At 65.2% G+C, this 21141-nt stretch overlaps 1 protein-coding gene across 2 annotated transcripts; it reads right to left on the bottom strand.

Annotated features, from left to right (window-relative positions):
* Window positions 1-877: 877 nt before the first annotated feature.
* Window positions 878-20877, bottom strand: SNX18 (sorting nexin 18). 2 transcript variants are annotated; one of them, XR_006785818.1, is made up of 3 exons: window positions 19185-20877; window positions 1943-4050; window positions 878-1843 (listed from the first exon to the last, which is right to left on the bottom strand). XR_006785818.1 is itself a non-coding variant. In XM_045839905.1 (2 exons), the coding sequence occupies exons 1-2, from the start codon at window positions 20740-20742 to the stop codon at window positions 3797-3799; spliced, it is 1812 nt and encodes a 603-aa protein (XP_045695861.1). In that variant the 5' UTR covers window positions 20743-20877; the 3' UTR covers window positions 878-3796. The 2 variants fall into 2 exon arrangements, 1 of the variants encoding a protein (XP_045695861.1); XM_045839905.1 differs by having other exon boundaries at window positions 878-4050.
* Between the last annotated feature and the right edge of the window lie 264 nt (window positions 20878-21141).

Genomic DNA, 21141 nt, shown 5'->3' on the forward strand with positions numbered 1-21141 from the left:
CTGGACTGATGCGTCTGGCTTTAGTTCCCGTGGCCACGGAAACCTGTGTGCACCGTGGGAGTGGGAGGGGGACCTGCGGGTGGGAGCCCTCATCCTTCTCTCCCTCCCCGTCACCACGGGAACACGCCACGCCTGAGACCTGAGACGGGGCGGGGCCGGAGGTGAACGTGAGGGCATGGTGACCCTCACCCTTCCCGACAGCAACGAGGGCCAGAGCAGGTTTCCAGAGAGGACCTCTGCACCGTCACGCCAGGGCCCAGAGAATGATGGGGTCCCCCCGTCGGTCCGCCTCGGGGACCCGGGAGGGGGTTCACAGCGCCTGCAGGAAGTGGCCTGGGCCTGAGCCCGTGTGACCCTCCGCGCCACCTTGCTCGCATGACGCCGGGCGGCAGACACGGGCCCCTCTGACCTTTCATCTCATCACAGACCAGAGGTGGCAGCTGCCCTAGGCTGCCGACGGCTGCCAACCACTTCCTCCTTCCCCCCCCCGCCCTCCAGCGCGCCTTCCCGGGGCTGCTCCCCCCCCCACCCCGCCCTCCCCGGCCCCGCTGGCCGCAGCGTGGGTCAGGTCCCCACCGGGCACCTGGGAGGACCTGTGACCAAAACACGGTCTGGCCACGTCAGGAGATGCCACAAAAAAAAAAAAACAGACCCCTGAAAGGGAGAAGTTGACTCCGTGCACTCCCCAGCCAGGCCAAGCTTGGCTCTGGACGGGACTGTGGCCCCGTGGGATTCGCCAGGTCCTTGGTGTTTCGGATCAGGCCGGTCTGAGCCGGCCCTCACACACTCTGCTACCTTTCTGTGTTCGTCTTTCTCGTGAAGCAAATGCGCTCTTCACTACCGGGGGAAAAATAATTATAACAGTCCACTGAAGCTCAGAAATAAGCAACCTTGGTTTATTTTTAAAAGATAAACATGGCTGATCTGCACTAATCATAACATCTTGAAGGAAATAGAACAATATTCCACATTTTTAGTCTATAAATAAATAAAACCCTGCTTCACTTCTTCGACTAGCCGATGAGAAGGGGGACGATGCCGGCGGGCTGGAAGGTGCCGGGCGCTCTAGGGCGCAGGGTGACGGTCAGCGGTCTCGGGGGCTCTCCGTGCCCGACCCCACCGGCCGAGACAGCCCTGGGGTCCTTGGCGACGGGGGCAGCGGGGACCTGTGAGCCAGCGTCCAAGGCCCGGCCGTGCTGTGGGGCATCCACGGAGACCCCTGTGCAGGCCCAGGTGCTCGGGCTCAGCGTGCCGCTCCCCCGCACGCCCCCTCCCCTGGCTTAAATGGGGCTGGGGGGCCACAAGGACTTGAAGAGGCAGAGGCAACCTGGCCTTCACCTGAGTGGCCATGCCCAGCCCCCTGCGGACGCCTCTGCATGGTGACCATGCTCAGAAGGGTGGGTTACAGAAACGAGGACCAGTGGTGGCATGAAGGGCGTGATAGTTTATTCGTGAAACTGGTGCCGCACCGGCCACAGTGACCAGTGTACACGGGAGGGCGGCTCTCCCCCACGCGCTGACCTCACGGCACTCTGTGTGCGGACATGTCCCCACAGGACCGAGAAGGCCAGCGAGGAAAAGGACTCGGGTGCCAGGGGACGCCAACACCTCCCGTGTCCCGCCCCACGGAATTCATCCAACCCTCCCTCGAGTCGGCAGCGTCACAGGCTGTCGTCAGGAAAACCAAAGTCCTCCTTGAGGCGGGGGCGTGAGCTCGCCCTTCGTGTCCTCCAGTCCTCGGTGGTCTCTGTGACTCGAGCTGCGTCCACCCTGGCCAGCACGCAGTCCTGCAAGACACCCCAGAAAACTTCCGTGCTATCACAGCACGCGTTTAGTGATTTTACTAAAAAAAAAAAAAAAAAAATCAAACCACCATGAAAATAAAGAGGCAAATAAAACCAATTTTCAAATCATTTGAAAAGCTTACGTGTCCCATACAGACCTGAACTTAAATGCCAGAGTCACAATCTCCAAACTTCCGCCACAACATTAACATTTATGCACACGTGGGTTTTGTTTAGCCAGCTGCATTTTGCCATCAGTAAGAGACAGTTACCCTTGAGAGAACAACAGCACGTTTGGTCACACTCATCCGCGGCCGAGACTTCAAAGCCACAGGATGTCAGATCTGGCTCCAGGTTCCCCAAGGGACAAAGTCGTGATCAAAACGACCACACTCGGACCTGAAAAACTCAGCCCACGTGAGGCTACCTCCGAGAGTCGACAAAGGTGCCGCCGAGCGGTGGTTTGAGCGAGCGCCCTCTTCTCGAGTGGGTGCGGCTCGCCAGCCCTTCCGACCGACCTCTTCAATCCCCAGTGGGCAGGTCGACGCCCAGGGGCCGCTGAGCCGGCGCCAGCCGCGGCCCGGAGGAACAGCAGCCGCCGGGACCCCGAGGAGCCGGTCGTCACACCCGGGACCACGAGAACCCCATCGCCCGGCTCAGCGGCCACGAGGAACATTGAGATTTCGGCACCCCGAGCCGCAATCTCTTTGTGCTTTTTAAATGAAGCTGCTTTGGAATCTTTTTGGTATTTACCAGCCATTTCTATTTCCCTTGTGATAACAATAAAAGAATATATTTAAGGTGATTTGTCCTGTTCGACGTCCCGGGGGCTCATCGGTCCTTGAAAACAAGCAGTCGCTCCAGCATCTTTCGGCGTCTGGAATAGTAGCAAGTATTGCTGGTCCCTCCTCGGGCCGACAGTAGCGGCGTCGCTGTGTAACACTGAATATCTCACAGACGTCCCTGAAAAGTGTCCGAGTGAGTAAACGATGAATCACAGTGGAGTCTCAATTGGTTAACAGTGTAGATCCGTTTAAAAAAAAAATCACACTGAATAGGAAAAGAAAATCTTCAAGCTAAAAATAGAAAAAAAAAGGGGGGGGAACCCTCCTACGAGGGACACCGAGGGTGTCCTCACGGGTCCTGGGCTGTGTCCCTGCGGGCTGGGTTCCGCTCTCCCCACACGGGTGGGCGTGCCCCTGGGGACCACCCACCTCGCTTCCGGGACGCTGGTGGGACCAGTCCTCCGGCCAGAACAGTCCCCATCACCGCAGCATCTCGGGAACAGAGGGGCCCCCTCTCCTGCCCCAATGGACTTCTCACCCCGCGAGGAGTGCAGAGCCCCTTCCGCCGCACTCACCGTGGGATCAGGGGACAAACCCCGCGTGCCTGTGACAGCGCCCTCCCGCCTGCCCCAGTGACAGCGGCGTGGGGTCACGGCAGGCAGGCTGCGACCCCAGGCACCCCTGGCCGCTCACTCTTCCCACCAGGAAAGCTGCAGTTACTCGAAGGGGGGAGGGGCGGAGAAAGGAAAAAAAAACGTCAGAAGGCACGAAGTCGCATAGCTGCTCTAGCTGGAGTCTGTAAACAGAGGACAGGCTGAATTTGGGGAATCCCGATCTGTGCGCGAGGGGAAAGGCACCCAGAGCAGGCTGTGGCCCGGCCGGCTTCTCGGAGACCCTCCGTGGGTTCTGAGGTCTACAAGGTAGGCTCTAAAATACCCATACTTCAAAAAGCAATAAGGCAAATAGTATAATCGTTATTCCAAAAGTTACAATGGTAGTGTAGGCATACAGAGTATAACTTAGTTACAATGTGTGGTACTGTTTCCACTGCGGAACCGCGGTAACTGTTTCTGCCCTGCGTCATTGCGAATTCAGCCCAGTTCCAGTCAACACAAAACCAGCCTTGTGCCGCCACCGAGCGCTGGCCACGGCTCCCTGACAGCAGTTTCTGTCCTGCTGCGGGAATTATTCTCGAGCTGGAGGGGTCCGCCATCCCGGGTCCGGCCACTACACACTATCGTACTTGTGGAGGGCTTCCTCCAGCTTCTGCGTCACTTTTTGGAAAAATATTATCTGCTGCTGCAGGAAGTGCTGCATCTGGGACTTGAAGTCCCGCACCCGGATCTGGTGGAAGTGGTGGATCTCGGCCAGTGTGGCGAACGAGATGGTGTTGCAGCGGTCCTGGATGCCGTCGGCCTTCTGCACCTCCATCTTGCCCTCCTCCACGTGCCGCCGGCTCTCCTTCACCTTGGTCAGCGCGCCTGCAGGGGAACAGCGGCTTCAGACAGCGGCACGGGCACCCCCGCCCGCGAGGGCCCCCGGGCCGCGGGCAACACCTGCCGGGCGACTGCAAAGACCCTCGGGGCTCAGGGGTGACTGTGCTTACTTACTGGGACGGGAACGGAAGGAATCTGGTCAAGCTTCTTGAAACTCCGATGCCGGCGTCTCCCTGATTAGAACCCGCCCCCGCATCCGCCCCCGCATCCGCCCCCGCCCAGGGGACAGCCCTGCCTCTCTCCCAGTAGAAATACTACGAGTAACAGACGACAAATGGCCAAGAACTGCCCCCAACACACCAACCAAGAGGCCCTGCACTGCCCATGCCCCTCAGAGAGGAGGTCTGGCATGTGCAGCGTGGGCAGCGGCAGGCCTGCGCCGTCTGTCCGTGGGGAAAATGACACAGCAGACTCTGTTCCTCGTGCTCCCCGCCGGGACCCGCCCCCACCCCCTCCCTGCCCCTGGAGAGTCTTCCCGGTGAGAGAGACACCCCGGAGCCTGCCGCCCGCCTCCTCCTCGGAAGGCCTCCCACAGGAGCTGGCGCACAGGGCCCCGGAGCCCGGGGGAAGCAGGTCACACCCCCTCAGGTCACGCCCCAGGTTATGCTGGAGCAATGCAAGCAGGGCTGGCTCTGACCCTGGAGTCCGAGGGGGGCGCACGCCCGGAGCCCGGGGGGCGGTGCAGCACGGACCGCCGCCCTCTCTTTAGGGGCCGTGCAGGTGAAGCAAGGGACTGTGAGCGTGCCCAGTGGTGATCTGGGAAGGACAGCTAGCCACCTGCCGAGAAGTGTCACCAAAAAGTGCATGCGGGGAGGTGGGAGGGGGAGGGCACGTGCCCTGTGAAGACAGGGAAGGGGGCCGGTGTCCAGGGCAGGGGGCACAGGCTGCCCACGGGTTCTTGGGAGCGAGTGACGACAAAGCCCCCAGCCCCCGAACACAGCCAGCCCTGGGAGTCAGACCCCCGCCTCCGGCAACAGGAGTGAGGGAGGGAGACGCCCGCCTGGACCCCCGAGCGGGGTCACAGGACCCGACCCCTGGGGGAGGGGGAGGGGGAGCTGGGGGCTTTGTTTCCAAATGCCCAGCTCAGCCCGTGGGGAAGCGCACGAGGCCCCACTCCTGAGGGTCTCCTCGGATCTCCTGCACAGCCACAGAGCAAACACGGCAGATAAGGCCCTGACAGGCGGCAGAAGGTGTTTCAGACACGGCCCAAGACCTGAGGATTTACACCCCCCGACAACACGTTACAACACGTACATCCGCGTGTGCGTGAACGTTTCATATCTGTATTTCCCGACCGTGACCTTTGGTGGGAGGCGGAGAGAGTGCCCCGCCCCCCTGCTGACCCTCGCAGCTGCGACGTGGGGTCCGCTCCATGGAGAAGCCACGCCACGCGTCGACACGGCTTCAGGAGGACCCCCGACCCACCCCACGGGCAAGCCCGGCACCCGGAAAGTCTTGCGCTTCTTACACAAACATTGACACTGAAAAGACCAGGAAAGTGTGAGACGGAACTAAAGGAAGAAGCTCTCACAGTGACGACTGGGCACAGGAGACTCGGAACTACTGGCGTAGGGAGGTTGAGAGAGAGAACAGGGGGGAGAACAGGGCGTGGAGGGAAGTCTCGGGGAGAAGTCTCGGGGGTCAGGTCAGAGGGAGGTGCCGGGCCCACCGCGGGCACGTGGGGCAGTCCGTGGCGACCGCCTCCCCCCTCCCCCCCCCGTCTGCGGCACCGGCTGGGGGCCGGGGGGTGGGGTCGCTGGGCTGGGTGGGTGCTGCTCTGCAGGGACACTGGACCCGTCTCCCGGCCCACCCTTCCCCGTGGGGATGGGCCCAGCACGGGGACCCAGCCCGGCCGGGGCTGGGCGAGGGTCAGCCAGGCTTCGGCCCGTGGGAGTCCCAGTGGGGTCTCGCCGTGGTCTCAGAAACCGCTCGCCGTCACACACAGCAGCCGGCGCGCCTCCGCAGAAGCCAGTTTACAGGGGGGGGGCACGCCGGAAGCCTTCACACGCTCTCCCCCCGGCGCGGCGGCGAGCGGGCGACGGGAGGCCCGAGGGGATGGACCCCCGGCATCGAGCACCTTTAGGCTTTCCAAGTGGACCTGCCGAAGGGGCCGAGGAGTCCTGGTTTTCCCCCCAGTACGAAGGTATTCAGTAAACCACCAGGTGCCGCCCTCCGCAAAGCCCCCGAGGTTCCGGGCCAGGGACCCGACTGCACTCTGCAAGCGTGCGGAGGGCCCCGCGTGCACTGCCAGCAAAGGGCGATGCGCACCCACGAGCGTCCAGGCCCCGCCGCCCACAGGCCCCCAAAGGAGCCCCCACAGAGCACGGAAGGGTGGGCACCGCGCCGGGACACGGGGTGCGGGTGGACCCCGGAGGCGGCCGTTCCGCAGGACCGCCGACCATGCGGTTCCCGCTGTGGACCGGACCATATGCGTGGGGACGGGGTGCGGGTGGGCGGGGCAGGTGGCGGCCGCGGCACACGGCAGCTGCCCACCAGCCCGGCACACGCAGGGCACCGTCCCTGCACGACCCCCGGCGCGTCCGCGACTCAGGAACAGACGCCGCCCCTCCCTCCACACCCAGGAAACCGGGAAAGCTGCTGCTCCGTCCCTGCGGGCCTCCGCGTCGCCGGGCAACCAGGGGAGAGGGGAGACGCGGTCTGAGAGCGTAACCACCGGCACAGCACACACGGCAAATATTTAGAGAGGAAACCGGGGCGCGACGGGGCCAAAGGGCAGGGTGGGCCGAGCGGGGCAGGTGAGCAGGACAGGTGGGGCTCGCCCGGCCGTGGGGGGCACGCCTCCCCCGCCCTCCCCCACCCTCCCCAGGCCCCTGCCTTGTGTTTGACCCTCGTTCCAGAGGCCTCGTGTGCCCCAGGAACTCTGCACAGGCCTTGCAGTGCCCCCAGAACCTCGCCTCGGCCGCGCCCCTGACTGCGCCTGTGAGTCCTCTGATGTTCACAACGTGTTTGACTTTCTTTCTTGTCTCTGCAGGGACACGACCAGGGCGCCCCCGGCCAGAACACGAAACAGCAGCGGGCACGTCACGGTCTTCCCCATCGGCGGGCAGACTGAGGTGGGGGAGGGGCTGTGCCTGCCCCCCCCCCGCCCGCCCGCCCCCGATGGGGAGGTGAGGTGGATTAGGAACCACCAGGGAAAACAGTGACAGCGGCCCCGTCAGGGACACACGGGCTTCGCTCTGGTGAGGGGACAACCCGGCACACGCCACGCGGCAAATTAGGCACGGAGGGCAGACGGCCGCCCCGAGGGGAGGGAGCGCCCCCCGAAAGCCAGTCCTACTCGGGGGCTCGGCCGGCCCACCGCTGTGGAGCATGGGGGGTGGGGGGCCCCTGGGTGGGGGGCAGGCGCGAGACAGGTTTCCAAAGAGCCTGGGTCCCGTCTCGGGGCTCACGCGGCTGCTGGGGGGACCGGCGTGGGAGCCCAAGGCGGTGAAGGGCCCGTGTGGTTCGACCGGACGACTCTGCACGCGTGTCTGCGTGTCGCGTGTCCGCACACTGAGAGTTCTAAACGTCACCAGAAAGGCAGGGAGAGCCGACCCTTCAGTCCGGTCCGGCCCCCAAGAAGCGAGAGGCCGGCGAGGGGGAACTCCCGCAGCGACACGGGCCGCCGGGCCCCGCACTGGACTTCCCGGGTCCGGCCCTCGCAGACTGGGCGCCCTGCGGTGCTGCCCCAGCCTGGCCCAGCGGCGGCCGTGTGGGGAGCGGGCACCACGCTTCTTCCAGGTGTGCCCCTGGCCACGTGGGGGGGGGGCGGCACTTCCCACCGCACCTGGAGGTGCAGAGAAGGCACAATCGCTGCCAGCGCCTGAGGAGCGAGGGAAACACACATTTTTTCTTACCGTGGACTCGCTACAGAAACAGGCAAAGACCTGCACACCCCCCACTTCCAAGTGGTTGACAGAGGACTCTGCCCCGCCAGCCCCCCGCCAGCCCCCCGCCCCCCCGCCCCCAGACACTGCCACGTCGCCTTCCAAGCCAGAAAGGGACCGAGAGAATCCAGACGGTAAACTCGGCGGCACAGGCGACACACACAAAGGCCCGCGGGCTGAGTCTGGCCCCCCCCCGGTTCTATCCAGCGCCCCCCGGACAGCGGCCTCCAGGCCCAGGCGGAGCCCAGCCAGCCACCTCCGCTGGTGCCGCCCTGTGCAGGGCAGGAGGGGACAGGGGCCCGGAAGGCTTCGGGCCTCGGAGCTCCGTCCGGTCCGAGAGCCGCTCCGGGGAGGAGGGGCGTGTCCCAGTCGGCCCTGACAGACGGTGCTGTCCCGCACCCACAGGCACCCCAGGCACCCCAGGGCCCAATGGTGCAGGCGTGAGTGGGGTCTTCACCTGCGCGGTCGGTCCCCAACGCCGATGGCTTCCGTGCGCAGCACATGCCCGTCCCTGCGGCCCACCCTGCAGCCCACCCTGCTCCAGGACGAGGAGCAGGCGCAGGGCTCCCTCCGTTTCCCGAGGCCTCTTTGGCGAGGCGGGCCACCCACTGCCTGGGGAGGTTCCTGCAGCCCAGCCTGTGTCGAACATTAAACAGTGACATGGTCACCCGTGCTGTACACACAGTGGTTTCGCTGCAGAAGAGGCGGGTGCGTGTCTAGGGCCACAGGCCCAGAGATGAAGACTTCACATCCGAGAACGGGAGGAGAAAGCACGTATCGTTTCTTTTCTTAAAGACGGAACTCCCACAAAATCCTGGTGAAATGAGGTAGAAAGGCTGTCCTTGATAATCACAAACACGCAACAAAAGCTGTAAAACACACTGATTCTATAATAAAACAAAGCCCACAGGACGGTTTGCACCCCGAGAGCACGAGCGACGGCCCCAGCCTGTGGGTCACGACCGCCCACGCTGCCGCAGCCCTGCTGTGGCCTGAGCCGCGGGCACCGGTGCCGGCCCGGCCCAACGCGCAGCACCCGGTCTGCTCGCCAGCGGCCGGCACCCTGCGCTTGGGCGCCTTCTTCCCGGGGAATAAACCTGTTTGTGCAAAAGAGAAGCGTGGACTCAGGAAACTGCCTTCACCAGAAAGTAAAACCCAAGTTTCTTTTTTCTGGGGAGATAAAGGGGGACCAAAGCTAACATCACTCGGCCGGCCGCTGCCCAACGGATGAGGCCCCCCGTGGGGGGCGGGAAGGGACCCCCGGGTCCTCGGGGGAGGAAGCAGGGAGCCCGCAGCCCGCAGCCGGGCTGAGTGTGTGCCTCTGAGAGCACGCAGCGGGGCGGGGCGGGGCGGGGCGGGCGGGGGGGGGGGTCCTTTCTGAGAACACACTTCTGGCTCCCAACTGTTCTCCCCGAAGGGTGTCGGGTTTTCACTCCAGAACTGCAGCCATGGCCCCGGGGTCACAAGCCGCTCCGTGAGCTGTTGGGCACTGCCCAGCGGCCAGCATGGCTGCCCCGCCTGCCTCAGTGCGCCCACGCCGGGCCCCCCGACAGGCCCCCCGCCTTGCTTTACGGTCAGCCACTCAGCTTTGGGGACGGCCCCTGCATCCGCTGCTGTCAAGTGAGGAGCACCCCGGCCCCGGGATTTCCCAGCCTCTTCCGGCTGGCAGGGAGCGGGTTCCCATGGGCGTGGATCCTCAGGCCGGCCACCGCTGGCCTTCCCTGACCCGGTCACACACAGCCGGCCAGAGACAGACAGAGGTCCTAGAAAGAGACCATCTTCCAACAGACACGAAGCAGGAGCCACGGAACACGGAAACCTGCCAATGCCCCGTCTCCACCCATCAGCACCCGGTTCTGGGGAAAACCAGGAGTGTCCCCCTGACAAAATGCAGTCAGAGGCCCAGAGAAGGGGATTTCGGAGCCACCCGGAGCCCCGCCCCTTTCCCGCCACCCCCCACCCTTCCCGCCCCCTGCACCACTGCCATCCACGCCCAACCTGAAAACCTCCCGGGCAACTCTAGACGCCTCCGGCGGCCGGCCAGGTGTCTCGGGTTCACCGGCTCCTTTGCACAGCCGCCCTCCTGCCGGCCGCTCTGACGCCTGCGGGCCCGTGCTCGGCCGCCCGCAGCCCTGCCCGCCGCCTGGCCAGGTCACACGGGGAGGGTGCCCCAAAGGGCCACGGTCCCACTTCCGAGGCCCCCCTCCCGTCGGCGGGCTGGGGGTCTGCGGGCTGGGGGTCGTGAGAGCGCGTGCCTCAACGTCCCCTGGGAGGTTTACGTGAACCTGCTGCGTATGAAACGTGAAGCGTCGGGCCCAGCGCGGGGTGAGCCCTGCGAACACGCCTGCTCCTCCTGCCACGACTCACGTGTCCCTCCGCGGTTTCCCGCCCTCAGTGCCACCCCACCCACCCGCAGGACAGAACTCAGTGTCCGGCCGCGGCTGGAGGAGCGGTGGTCCCGGCGCCAGGCAGAGGTGGGCGCAGACCCTGGCTCTCCGTATTGGTTGGGGACCTGGAGGTCCCTTCGCTTCGCTGCCCAGGCCTCCGCTTCCCCAGGTGCCCACGGGCCTGCACCCTCTGGGGGGGGAGGAGAAGGCCACAGCCGCACCAGGCGGGAGAGGACCCCCAGCTCACACCCACCGGAGCCCGTGGCTGGCCCTGCCATCCCACTCGGCCTGACGTGGTTCCAGCCGACGCCGGACCACGCACAGGACAGCCGTCCCCCGAGACCACAGCGGGGCTGAAGGCTCGCTCCGGGTCTGTGCCACGAGGAGTCCACCGCCCTCCTGCCCTGTGGGCCGTGGAAAGGCGGGGCCTGTGCAGCCACGTCCGACCCCGGCACCCGACACGGGCGGTGAGCGGCTCCGGCGCCGGCACGGTCTGCCCTACGGGGCACACACGCTCTGCCGTTGTTTCAGAGGGCACGCGGCCTGCTCGCAAGGGGGCTCGCTGTGCACCGGCCTCGCGTGACCCCGCGACCCCGCAGCAGGGCAGCACCTGGCCGCACCGCACAGCCCCGGGCAGCGGGTGGGACCGGCCAGGGCCTCCCCTGCGCCCCTGTGAGGTCCACACCACCACGGAACCTCCTGACAACGACGTGTTTCTCGGAAGGGATCCCGTCGGAAACGGGGTCTTTGCCCATGTCATCAGTTCAGGGTGGGCCCTAAACCCAGGATGACTGATGCCCCTGAAGGAGAAGACAAAGCCACCGCAGCTCAGGAAGAGTGACACATGAGGGTGTGGGCGGGGACTGGAGGGTGTGGGCGGGGACTGGAGGGTGTGGGCGGGGACTGGGGCAGGCAGGCCTGCCGGGGAGCAGCAGGGACCGCCTGCAGCCACCTGACTCGGAGGAGGCGTGGGATGAGCCCCTGCCCCCAAGCCGCCGGGGGAAGCGTGGGGGCCCTTCCAGCACTTCGTTTTGGACTTCTGGGCTCCAGCCCTGGGAGGTTAATACCATAGCTGATAATTAACGCTTAAAATTATTCGCTCCACAGAAAGGTCCTACCACGTTAGATTCTAGGAGATTGAGGCCGAGAGAGGCCGGCAGCCCAAGGTCCCAGAGTGTGCTGGCGGGGGCTCAGCCCCATGGGGTGCGGACTCCACGCCCACGAGTGCTCCGCCACCACCCTCTCCTGCGTGGGGCCCGAGCCCATGCACCCCCCACCCGGCACGCGGCTGCCAGGGGCCCTCCAGCTGCCTAGGTGCCCGACCGCCAGGTCATGCATGGGCCGGTCAGTGAAACCTGTCGCTTCCACAGCAGAGGCCGATGGAGGCTCACAGAACCATTAAAACACAGAATCACGGACAGGTGTGAGAGCTCCAGCACTGGGAACCGACGGCCGGCCGCCCGGGCGGGTGCGGCCCACCGGGTGCGGCCCGAGGACCCTGCTCCCAGTGTCTCTGCAGGCGGCTCCTCCGCCCTCTGCAGGTCAGGTCATACTCCTCCCTGTCACTCCCCCGCCCCGCCCTGCAAGCACAGGGCCCCTCAGCGCCCCCCAACCCCCGAGGCGTCCTCCTCAGTCTGGGGTGTCCCCCATCGGGCCTCGCCCCACCGAGCCACCTGTGCTCCTGCCACCGGGACCCGTCCCTCTCCCCGGCTGGTCGCCCACGATGCCCCCTCCGTCACCGCCTGCTGCAGCTGCTCCCCGGCAGCAGGACGAACCTCGGGGTGCTTCTCTGAGACAGCGCCAGCGTCCCGGCCGCAGGCCCCGACGGCCGGTGGGCCCCGTGCACCGCTGGGGCCACTCCGGGGCTGCCTCGGCGAGGCCGCCGGCGTCTGGCCCCGGGTTCTGCGCACGGGGTTCCTCTGCCCAGAACGCCCTTCCCTCGCCCGGCCGGTTGGGCCGGCTTCCAGTGCCCCAGTTAATGACCCCCTCTGTCCTGCATCACACAGGGCACATGCCCAGGACTGCACCTGCCCCTCGCCGACCTGAGCCCCTGGCATGCGGCACGGCGGCTACTGCGGGCCGACCAAACCTGTTCCAGAGTGTTTCCAGCCTCAGCCACGCCCCGTCCGCCCACGCTCCTCTGGGCCCAAACAGGACCACCCTCCGGAGGACAGCCGGTGCTGACCCCCAGCCTCCCACGCCCCACAGGCTCTCCGGCCTCCTACCAGGCCCTCTTCCCAGGTGCTCCGACCGGCACCTGCTCCCCACGAGCCCTCCGCACCCACTTGCCCCGCCCCCCTGCGGCACCACCCCCTGGGGGCGCAGGCCCGCACCACTTTACCCCGTCCCTCCACAGGACACGTGCACGTGGCCCTCTGGGTCTTCAGCTTCCTGCTGAGCAACAGGGGCCCCGGTGAAGGAGTCAGACCGAAAGCACGGGAAGAGGTAGACGTGCACCGCTCAGGTTTAAACACCTGGAATCGGCACCGTGAAGTCACGGGGGGGGGGGGAACCCCAGCGTCCCTGACACACGAAGGGAAGCATCCCCAACCCCCTCTCCTCCACCCAGGGAATTCTGGAAGGTCGTTTCAGAGACGCACAAGCCTGAGATGCTTAAATCACTCACATGTTAATGAGTAATGTCACCCACCAAGCACGTCCAGATCCGACTTTTATTCCCCACGCACTGTTGACCGGTTACCCACACTCACATCAACAGAAAAACAAAAATGTTCTAAAAACCACAGGAAACCCCTATTTCAAAATCCACCAGCAAGTGCTCCCTGCTCGCTGACCTCATGAACTCAGCGGATGCCCCTGAAGCACGCACGGCGCCCACGCAGCCGCGGGCACAGAGTGGACGCGCGTGAACGCTCGACCCGCAGGAACCAGGCAGAGAGCCCTGCGCACAGGTGCTGGGCACCAGCCAGCCCTCCCGGCGACCGGCCAGCACCAGGGAGGGGCGGGGCTCCGGCAGGGGAGGGGAGCGGAGTGCGGGCTGAGAGGCTCTTGCCCACCCCACCTGCCCCACGAGCAAACCCCTCCCCCGCCCCAGCATCGCAGGGGACGGAAGCTCCGCTCTTGCTGTCAGTCCCTCCGGACTCCCTTTCCTCTCACTGGCCACCTCTGATCCCTCACGAACACCCGGTTGGTCTGACCTTTAAAATATGCCCGGTCCCCACCCCGCGCCTCCAGGTCTCTCCCTGGGTGGGCGGAGCGGTTTCCTGCCGGGTCCCCGCCCACTCCGCCCCCCACGCAGCAGGGCGGCGGCGTGCGCCGAGGTCCCATCAGCCCCGGCTCAAACCTGGCGCCGACTGGCACGGCACTCGGGCTGTGACAGCACGTCCCGACAGTGCCCCACGTCCCACAGATCAGACCTTCCAGGGGACCACCCCCACTCGGGTCCTCTCGGGGCCCTCCGCCTGGCCTCCCCACCGCTCTCCCCGTGCCTGGCACGTGCCCATCCCAGCGCCGCCCGGGTGTGGAAAGTGCCCCCTGTCTGGCTGACCCCTCCCCCCTCCAGGCCCCTGCTTCTCAGCCAGGCCCGTGGACCACCCTTTTGAAAACCTGGTCCCGCCCACTCCTCTCCCACTTCCGCTCCTCCCCCACCCGGCACTCCAACCTCCCTCTGACCCCCTCCTGTTTGTCCCCCACCCCGTTAGCACGGAAACCCCCAACAGCAGTGGCCGCCCGTGGCCACCGACACAACCCAGCGTCCTCCCCCGGCCCCGAGCCACGCTGGGCACTGAAACACCTGCTGCACAAAATCAAGGACCTCATGAGTAAACCTAACAACGTACCTAGCCCCCCCCACCGTCTCCCTCCCTGCTAAACACACAGAAAACTGCTCCATCGCAAGGGGACAGGCGGACCGAGCAGGAGGCGAGGGGGCCGAGGGAGGGGCAGGAGGCAGTGTACACCGCCCGGCGCACACGGACGCGGGGTGGGGGGGGGGGAATGCAAGTGCAAGCCCAGCGACAGCAGGCGGCGTCTACTTCCACTCCCGGGAAGCAGGTGGCACTCAGAGGGACCTGCACCCCTTGCCGGAGGGAAGACCCGCCTCACTCCTCAGCCTGGTGGCCGGTCACTCACCCCTGTCACCGGGTCGGAGGGAGCTTGTCCGGCTGACGCCCACGCCGGGCTCCAGCGGACACCACCTCCACCCGCAGCACCCAGGGCGCCTTTGCCCCCATGACCTAAAGGCCAGACCTCAGTGGGGAGCAGGGTCCCGTCCGCGCCCCCTGCGGACAGACGCAGGCCCAGTCTGTGCTGTGCATGCGGGTGACACACAGTGTCATAGTCTCTCTACATGGACCCGGGCATCACTGCGCCAACCGGGGACACTGAGCTCAGGGTGTCGTGGAGCTGCTGACGTGGCGCTCAATTCTGATTTTAAAAGACTCTGAGACCATGCCGCAGGCTCTTACTCGGCCCGAAGGAAGGGACAGAGGTCCAGGGCAGTGCTCTGACCGGAAGGAGGCTGACCCCCTTCCCCTCCCCAGACGCCCGGGTCTCTGGGAGCGCAGGATGGGTCCCTCTGCCCCTCGGGCTCTCCGGCGTCAGCCGCAGCCCGGGGGGTCTTCTCGCACGATTCCCAGGGAGCCTGAGCACCAGCGACCGGGGCGTGAGCAGTGTCCCTGAGCTTCAGGGCCCAGCCTGGCCGGGGACCCTCTGCCCCGCACCTGTGTCTGCAGCTGGGAGCTCCGTCTCCACTTCAGCAGCCCCCCAAGTCACCGTGTCTTCACTGGGGAAGTTCAGACCGGGCCGAAGGGGAAGCTGCCCCTGAAGTCTCCCTAGCGGCCGGCTGGGGGTGGAAGCGGCGCTGCTAAGGCGGAGAGGATGAGCGAGCTCCACTTCCAGCCTGGAGCGTGCAGACCAAGGGCGAGTCTGGAAGCCGCCCGCTCCCCAGGCCTGGTCTCTGGGTCCCCAGCACCGCCCTCTCGGGGCTGTTTTAGGCCCCAGGAGAAGGGGGCACTGGGCAGGGAAGGGCCGGCGGCGGCCCAGCCTCACCCAGCGTGCCCTGCGGGGACTCGGGCTATCATCTTTAATTAATGTGGGAGGGACGTGAGGCCAGCGGTCGTCCCGTGGTGAGCGCGGCCCGGGGGAGAAACTCGACCTGCCGCCCGACGGGCCCACTGCTGGCACGGGGTCCTGCGAACAGGAGGCCCCATCTGGAGCGGTGACAGAGGGCAGTGAAGTGGCCCCTGGATGTTGCATTTAAGAGGACAGAACACAGGGCACTCCGTCCATAGTGTCATCTCCTTCTGCGTCCCTGCCTCCCACCCCAGACTGTGTTTCGCCAACAGGCCCCTCCCACAGGGCTGCCCACCCGTCTCTGGGGTAAAACAGCTTCCAGAAGCACAACAGGCTGAGCTAGGGAACCGGTAAACATACATCCTCCGCTGTACCCCACACTCGCCGGCGTCAGCGTGATACAGGCACCCTGTGGGCGGCGGGGGATGACAAGAAGAGACCACCGAGACCGCAGGGTCACACGGAGCCATCACAGGTACGTGCCCGGGGCCCGGCAGGCGTCGGGGAGCAGAGAATTAAAGGAACTCCTCCCAAGTCAGAGCAACACGGAGTAAACTCCCAGCGGACTCGGAACGCCCACCCCCCGGTCCTGCGGCCTGGAGCAAGCTGCCTTCCTCCTGCACTCCGCCCCGTGGACCGAAGTAGGTCTGTTTATCTGAGACTCCACCCGTGGAGGGAAAAAAAATCCCAATTCTAGAAATCTCGTTTAGCTGCAGGAACCATATGGCTCCCTTCAATTCTGCAGAGAGAGAGGACTCACGGTAGAACCCCTGTCCGGTCTGAGCAGCGGCGTCCGTGTGAAGTGTGGTCCGAAAACACCAGCCCGCCTCTGTGAAGGGCCCCCTTCGGGTCCCCAGGTCCGCCGTCCACAAGTCCGTCCCAGGAGCCGCTCTTTCCGAACGCCCGTGAAGACAGGCCCCAGAGCGCCCGGCCGGCCCGTGGCACAGGCATCTCCCAGGCTGCGAGCCGGAGGCCCCGGGAGAGAGGGCTGGGGGGTGGGGGGGGGGGGCTGCTTCCCCGACTCTCCTCGGGGTTAGGGGTGGGGGGTGCCAGGACACAGCCACGTGGGGCCGGAAGTTAGGGCAGGGCTGAGCTGGCCGGCCGGCGGTGGGGAGGCGCTGCCGCAGAGCACTGCAGACACCCTCGGAGTGATGAGGAACTGAACCGCTTGATTTTATTTCATTTTAATCAAGTTTAAACAACCACATGTCGCTCGCAGAGCCAGCGCAGGGCGGACGAGTGCTGGCCTAGAAGACAAAGAAGCAGCCCCCCGGGGCCAACAGAACAGCTCAGAGGGGCCCAGGGCATCTGTCCCGTCCCCCAGGAGCTACGGGGAAAGCCCAGGTAACTCCCCTTCTCAACTGCTTCGGCGCTGAGAGCGCTCTGGCTCGCCCCGACAGACGGACGGTGAGGGCAGGTGACACGCGATGGGGCAGGTGACACGCGGTTAGGCAGTGGTGAGGCTGCTGCGCTCCCGCTGTGAACAATGAGAACTTAACGCTGAAAGAGTTACTCTGCATTCTTAAACACCTCTAAACTGAAACGTACACTTTGGACCACATGTTCACAGCCCAGGATGGTTTAAACTGCTTGAAGATTTTTATCTTTGTTGCTACTGTTGTTGCTCTCCTTTGACCTGATGGGTGTGGGGGGGCGGGGTGCGGGAACCACCTGTAAACAGAATTCCAAGTGCTCTGACTGGACAGAAGTTCATTCCAGTGTGACTGCGGGGGGGTGCTGCCTGAGCTGCTCTGTACAAACACAAGTTCAAGCATCCAGAACAAGCTCAAAATGCGTTAGCCTGGCTTATGGCATCTGTCTCGTCTGCATTCCTAAAAGTCGCACCCCTGGGCACCCTGGACGACCACGGGCTGTGGGCACAGGCCTCTGGCCCTGTGCTTGCCTCACCCCGGCTTCCGATGGCAGCCCGACCTGGAGACGTGTCGTCTGGGGACACGGCCCCCTGTACACGGCGCGCCAAGGCCACCGCACAGAGAGCCCGCGTGGATGCCAACCGGCCGTGTTTCTGAGATGCCTAAAGACTGCGTCTCGCGCCCCTGAAGTTGTCTAAACGACATGCAACGGTGCTGAAAAAGGAAGTTTCTCGGATCCCAAGCCACAGGGGACAACTCTAGTTTTAGGATCAAAAACTAAATAAACCACATGGTTTAATACCTCACATGAAGACTACTACTGCTGGGAAGTCAAAACAGACCTTAGAACAAACACCGTGCCTGTCCCACAAACAGCGTCCAGAGCAGGGCACTCCCCGAGTGCGCGGTCTGAGTGACGGGGAGACCAGGGCGGGCGCGCCCAGTCACCTGTGCCCAGGCCAGGCCGCAGGTGTCCGCACCTGGCTCCGCCCTTTCACTATTTACCAACAAGCTGCCTGAGTCCACCTAAGCACGTGAAAAGGCCACGGGCAGGGGTGCGGTGCGGGTGCGGATGGACCTAACACGATGGACTTTAAACGCAAGGTCCTGCATTTGAGGCCCAGAGTCAGCCCGGCCAGTACCAGCCAAAACGTCAAGGATTCCTAACAATTTATGGGGGGGGCGGGGGGAGGCATAGGGAACGCAGGAGCAGGTTCGGCGCAAGCCGACAGAGAGACGGCTGCTCGGGTAGCTGGGTCACCCTCAGACTGCCTCCCCCAAACATTAACCGCCGAGAAGGTGATGACAGCCTGCCGCCACCCGAGCCGCGGATACTTCAGGGCTCCGCCGCCGGGACCAGACCGCTCCAGGTGCCCCAGGCCCCGCCCCTCCGCGTGAGTCAGGCCGAGTCACCCACTGGGAAGGGGAAGGAAGCCAGACCGCCGGCTCCGGAGGGCTAAAGCGCCGACAGAGGATGAGGTATATAGTCTAGTTTTGTGTGGCTCCAGGGGACGGAACGAGAAGCAAGAGCCGAATCTCTCTGTTCAATACAAGTGCGAATAAGCCCGGATCAGGGCTGCTCCACGCTGGGCGGGGCGGGGGGGTCAGACTCGGTGACTCCCTCTACTCCCCACCCCCCAGCACTGAGCAGACACTGGCGCTGGCAGGACCACAACCCCCACCCCACCCCCAGCTCTCCCACTCCCAGCACCCCATCCAATTGCAAACCACCCCTCGGATTCCTGAAGTAAAGCGCTCATCTGCGATTTCCAGGGCTTCAACAGCAGTCAGGGGCACCAGCCATCACTAGCAAAACGAGCTCTAACCCTGGACAGCTTCTGGCGTCTCACTCGACACCGGAAACAGTGCCCTCAGACCCGACATTCGGCATCTATACCTTCTGGGTAGTTTTCCACACCGTTTCCCTACACAATCTTCTAAAGTTCAGCCTTAACAGACTGCAAAATCAAAACGACTGAACTTAAACAGATTTTCTTAAAACTTCCTGAAATTCTACAAAGGCTGCAAGCAAGAAGGATGGGCAGGAGGTTCTCGGGCTGCCCCAGCTGGCGCCTGGGAGAACCGGTCCGGGTTCCTCTCGACCCACGCAGGGGCGGAGGGGGTGCAGCGCGAGGGCAGACTCACCTGTAGTGGCCGGTGGCCACTCTTCCCACTCTTCCCAGGCTTCCTGAAACCCATCACTAAGTGACAATGCAGTCTTCCCAACACACGCCTGACGTGGTTTGGGCCCCCTCTAATTGTACCCTAGACGCAGATTACAGATCCCAGAGGCGCAAGGCCAAGTACTCAAACTCCAGCATGATGTCATAGAAAGCGCCGGTCTGAGAGAGATTAACAGCATTTCTGCCAAAGCCGCCACCGCCCCCTCCCACTCCCCCAAGGCACTCCGCACCATCGGCTGCAAAAGCCGGCTTTACCTTTCTGCACGTGGATGATGTCCGGGAAGTTGGCCAGGTGGCCCTGGTACAGCGCTAACAGGTCCATGACGGGGTCCAGGTCCTGCCTGGGCTGCTCCGCGAAGAGCTCGCCAATGGCGTCGTAGGCGTCTCCGGTGAAGGCGATGGCCTGGTTCAGGCCGGCGGAGAAGGCCTGCTGGTCCAGCTCGAAGGCCTGGCTGAGGCCGCGCAGAGACTGGCCCACCTTCTGGTACTCCTTCTTGAAGCCCGTCACCTGCTTGCGCGCGAACTCGGTGGCCGTGTGGTTGAGCTGCAGCGCGCTGTCGTCCATCTTCTTGGTGAAGCTCTTGAAGCCGTCGATGCGGCTCTCCACCTCCTGCAGGTCCAGCGCGGCGGCGGGCGGCGTGCTCAGCGTCAGGAAGAAGTTGGCGCCCACCATCTCGTCCCTCTCGGCCTTCCTCTTGCCCTGCTTCCAGGCCTTCTCGTCGGTGCCGCTGGGGCAGGTCAGGAAGTGCTGGAAGACGTCGCACTGCGCCAGCACCGGGTGGCTGGTCATGTGGTTCATCCACCAGATGAGGCCCTTCCTGCGCTTGGAGATGAAGTCCTCCTCAAAGCGGCCGGTGGCCTGCTTCTCGGGCAGGTGGGGCACCGAGATGACGGGGAACTTCTCGGCCAAGCGCGCGTACAGCCAGTCGAAGTGCTTGTAGCGCCGGTGCACCGGCACCTGCGTGTGCGTGGGCACCAGCTTGTAGGAGATGTAGCTCTTCATGCCCTTGAACTTGGTCTGCTTGGTGGGGTCGTCGATGGTGCACTGGAAGGGGTAGGGGTTCTCCTGCCACTCGGGACCGTAGGGCCCCAGCACCACACACAGCTTGTCCCCGTCCTTGACGAAGCCTGAGGCCTCGCCCAGCACGAAGGCCTCCCCGCCCGACTTGACGAAGGTGGAGAAGCGGTTCAGGTTGCGGCTCACGGTGGCCGAGCTCTTGGCCCCCGACGGCTGGTGCTGCGCGGGCGCCGGGCCGCCGCGGGAGCCCAGCGACAGGTCGGAGCGCGTGGACAGGCGGTAGCGGCCGGCGCCCCCCGCCGACGACGAGCCGTCCAGGTCCGGGTAGGCGCCGCTGCCCAGCGCGCCGGGCTCGTCCGCCACCGTGGAGGTGTCGTCCCACTCATCGTCCCAGTCGTCGTCGCTGCCCTGGCCGGGCTGGTAGCCGCCGCCGCCGTAGAGCTGCTGGGGTGACGGCTGTAGGGCGCCCCCCGGGTACGGGAGGCCCGCGCCGGGGGGCGGCTGGAAGGCGCCCAGCGGCGCGGCCGGCAGCGGCTCGAGGCCGCCGGGCGGCACGTTGGCGTAGCGGGCCGGGGCGCCGGGGCCGCCGTCCGGCGCGGGGACCGGCTCGGGCGCGCGGATCACCTGCACGTAGGAGGCCGGGAAGAGCCCGCGGTCGCCGCGGCTGTTGACGCCCTCGAGCCAGCCCTCGATGTCCTGCTCGCTGCACAGGCTCAGCACCTCGTGCTCCCGCAGCGAGATCTCGCCCGGGTTCTCCGACCGGAAGTCGTACAGCGCCCGGGCGCGCAGCGCCATGGTCCCGGCCTGAGCCGCCCGGCCGCCGAGGGCCCGCGCAGGGAGCCCGAGGCCGCGCGCTGCGCCCCGCCCGCCGGTCGCGCCCTCCTCCCGCTCCGCGCGCCGCCGTCTGCGAGCCGAGCTGCCGCCGGGGGGGCGGGGCCCGCGGCCGCCCACGTCCCCAGCCGCGCCAATCGACCGCCGAGAGCCGCGCGCCAGGCCAGAGCAAGCGACGTCCGAGCCGTCGCCCGGCTCCGGCCCGGCCCGCGCCGCCGCTGCCCCCTCGTGGCCAGTGCCAGTACAGCGGGCGCCGCGGTGACTGGTGGGTGCAGGTGGCTGCTCAGTAGTGGATGGGCTCCGACTTCTTTGCGCTTTGAAGTGGGAAAGCGTCTCCTGGAACGGAAGTGAACACGGTGTTTG

Source organism: Phyllostomus hastatus, unplaced genomic scaffold, assembly GCF_019186645.2.
Source record: "Phyllostomus hastatus isolate PE091 unplaced genomic scaffold, TTU_PhHast_1.1 phas_contig_329, whole genome shotgun sequence".
Taxonomy (NCBI): Eukaryota; Metazoa; Chordata; class Mammalia; order Chiroptera; family Phyllostomidae; genus Phyllostomus; species Phyllostomus hastatus.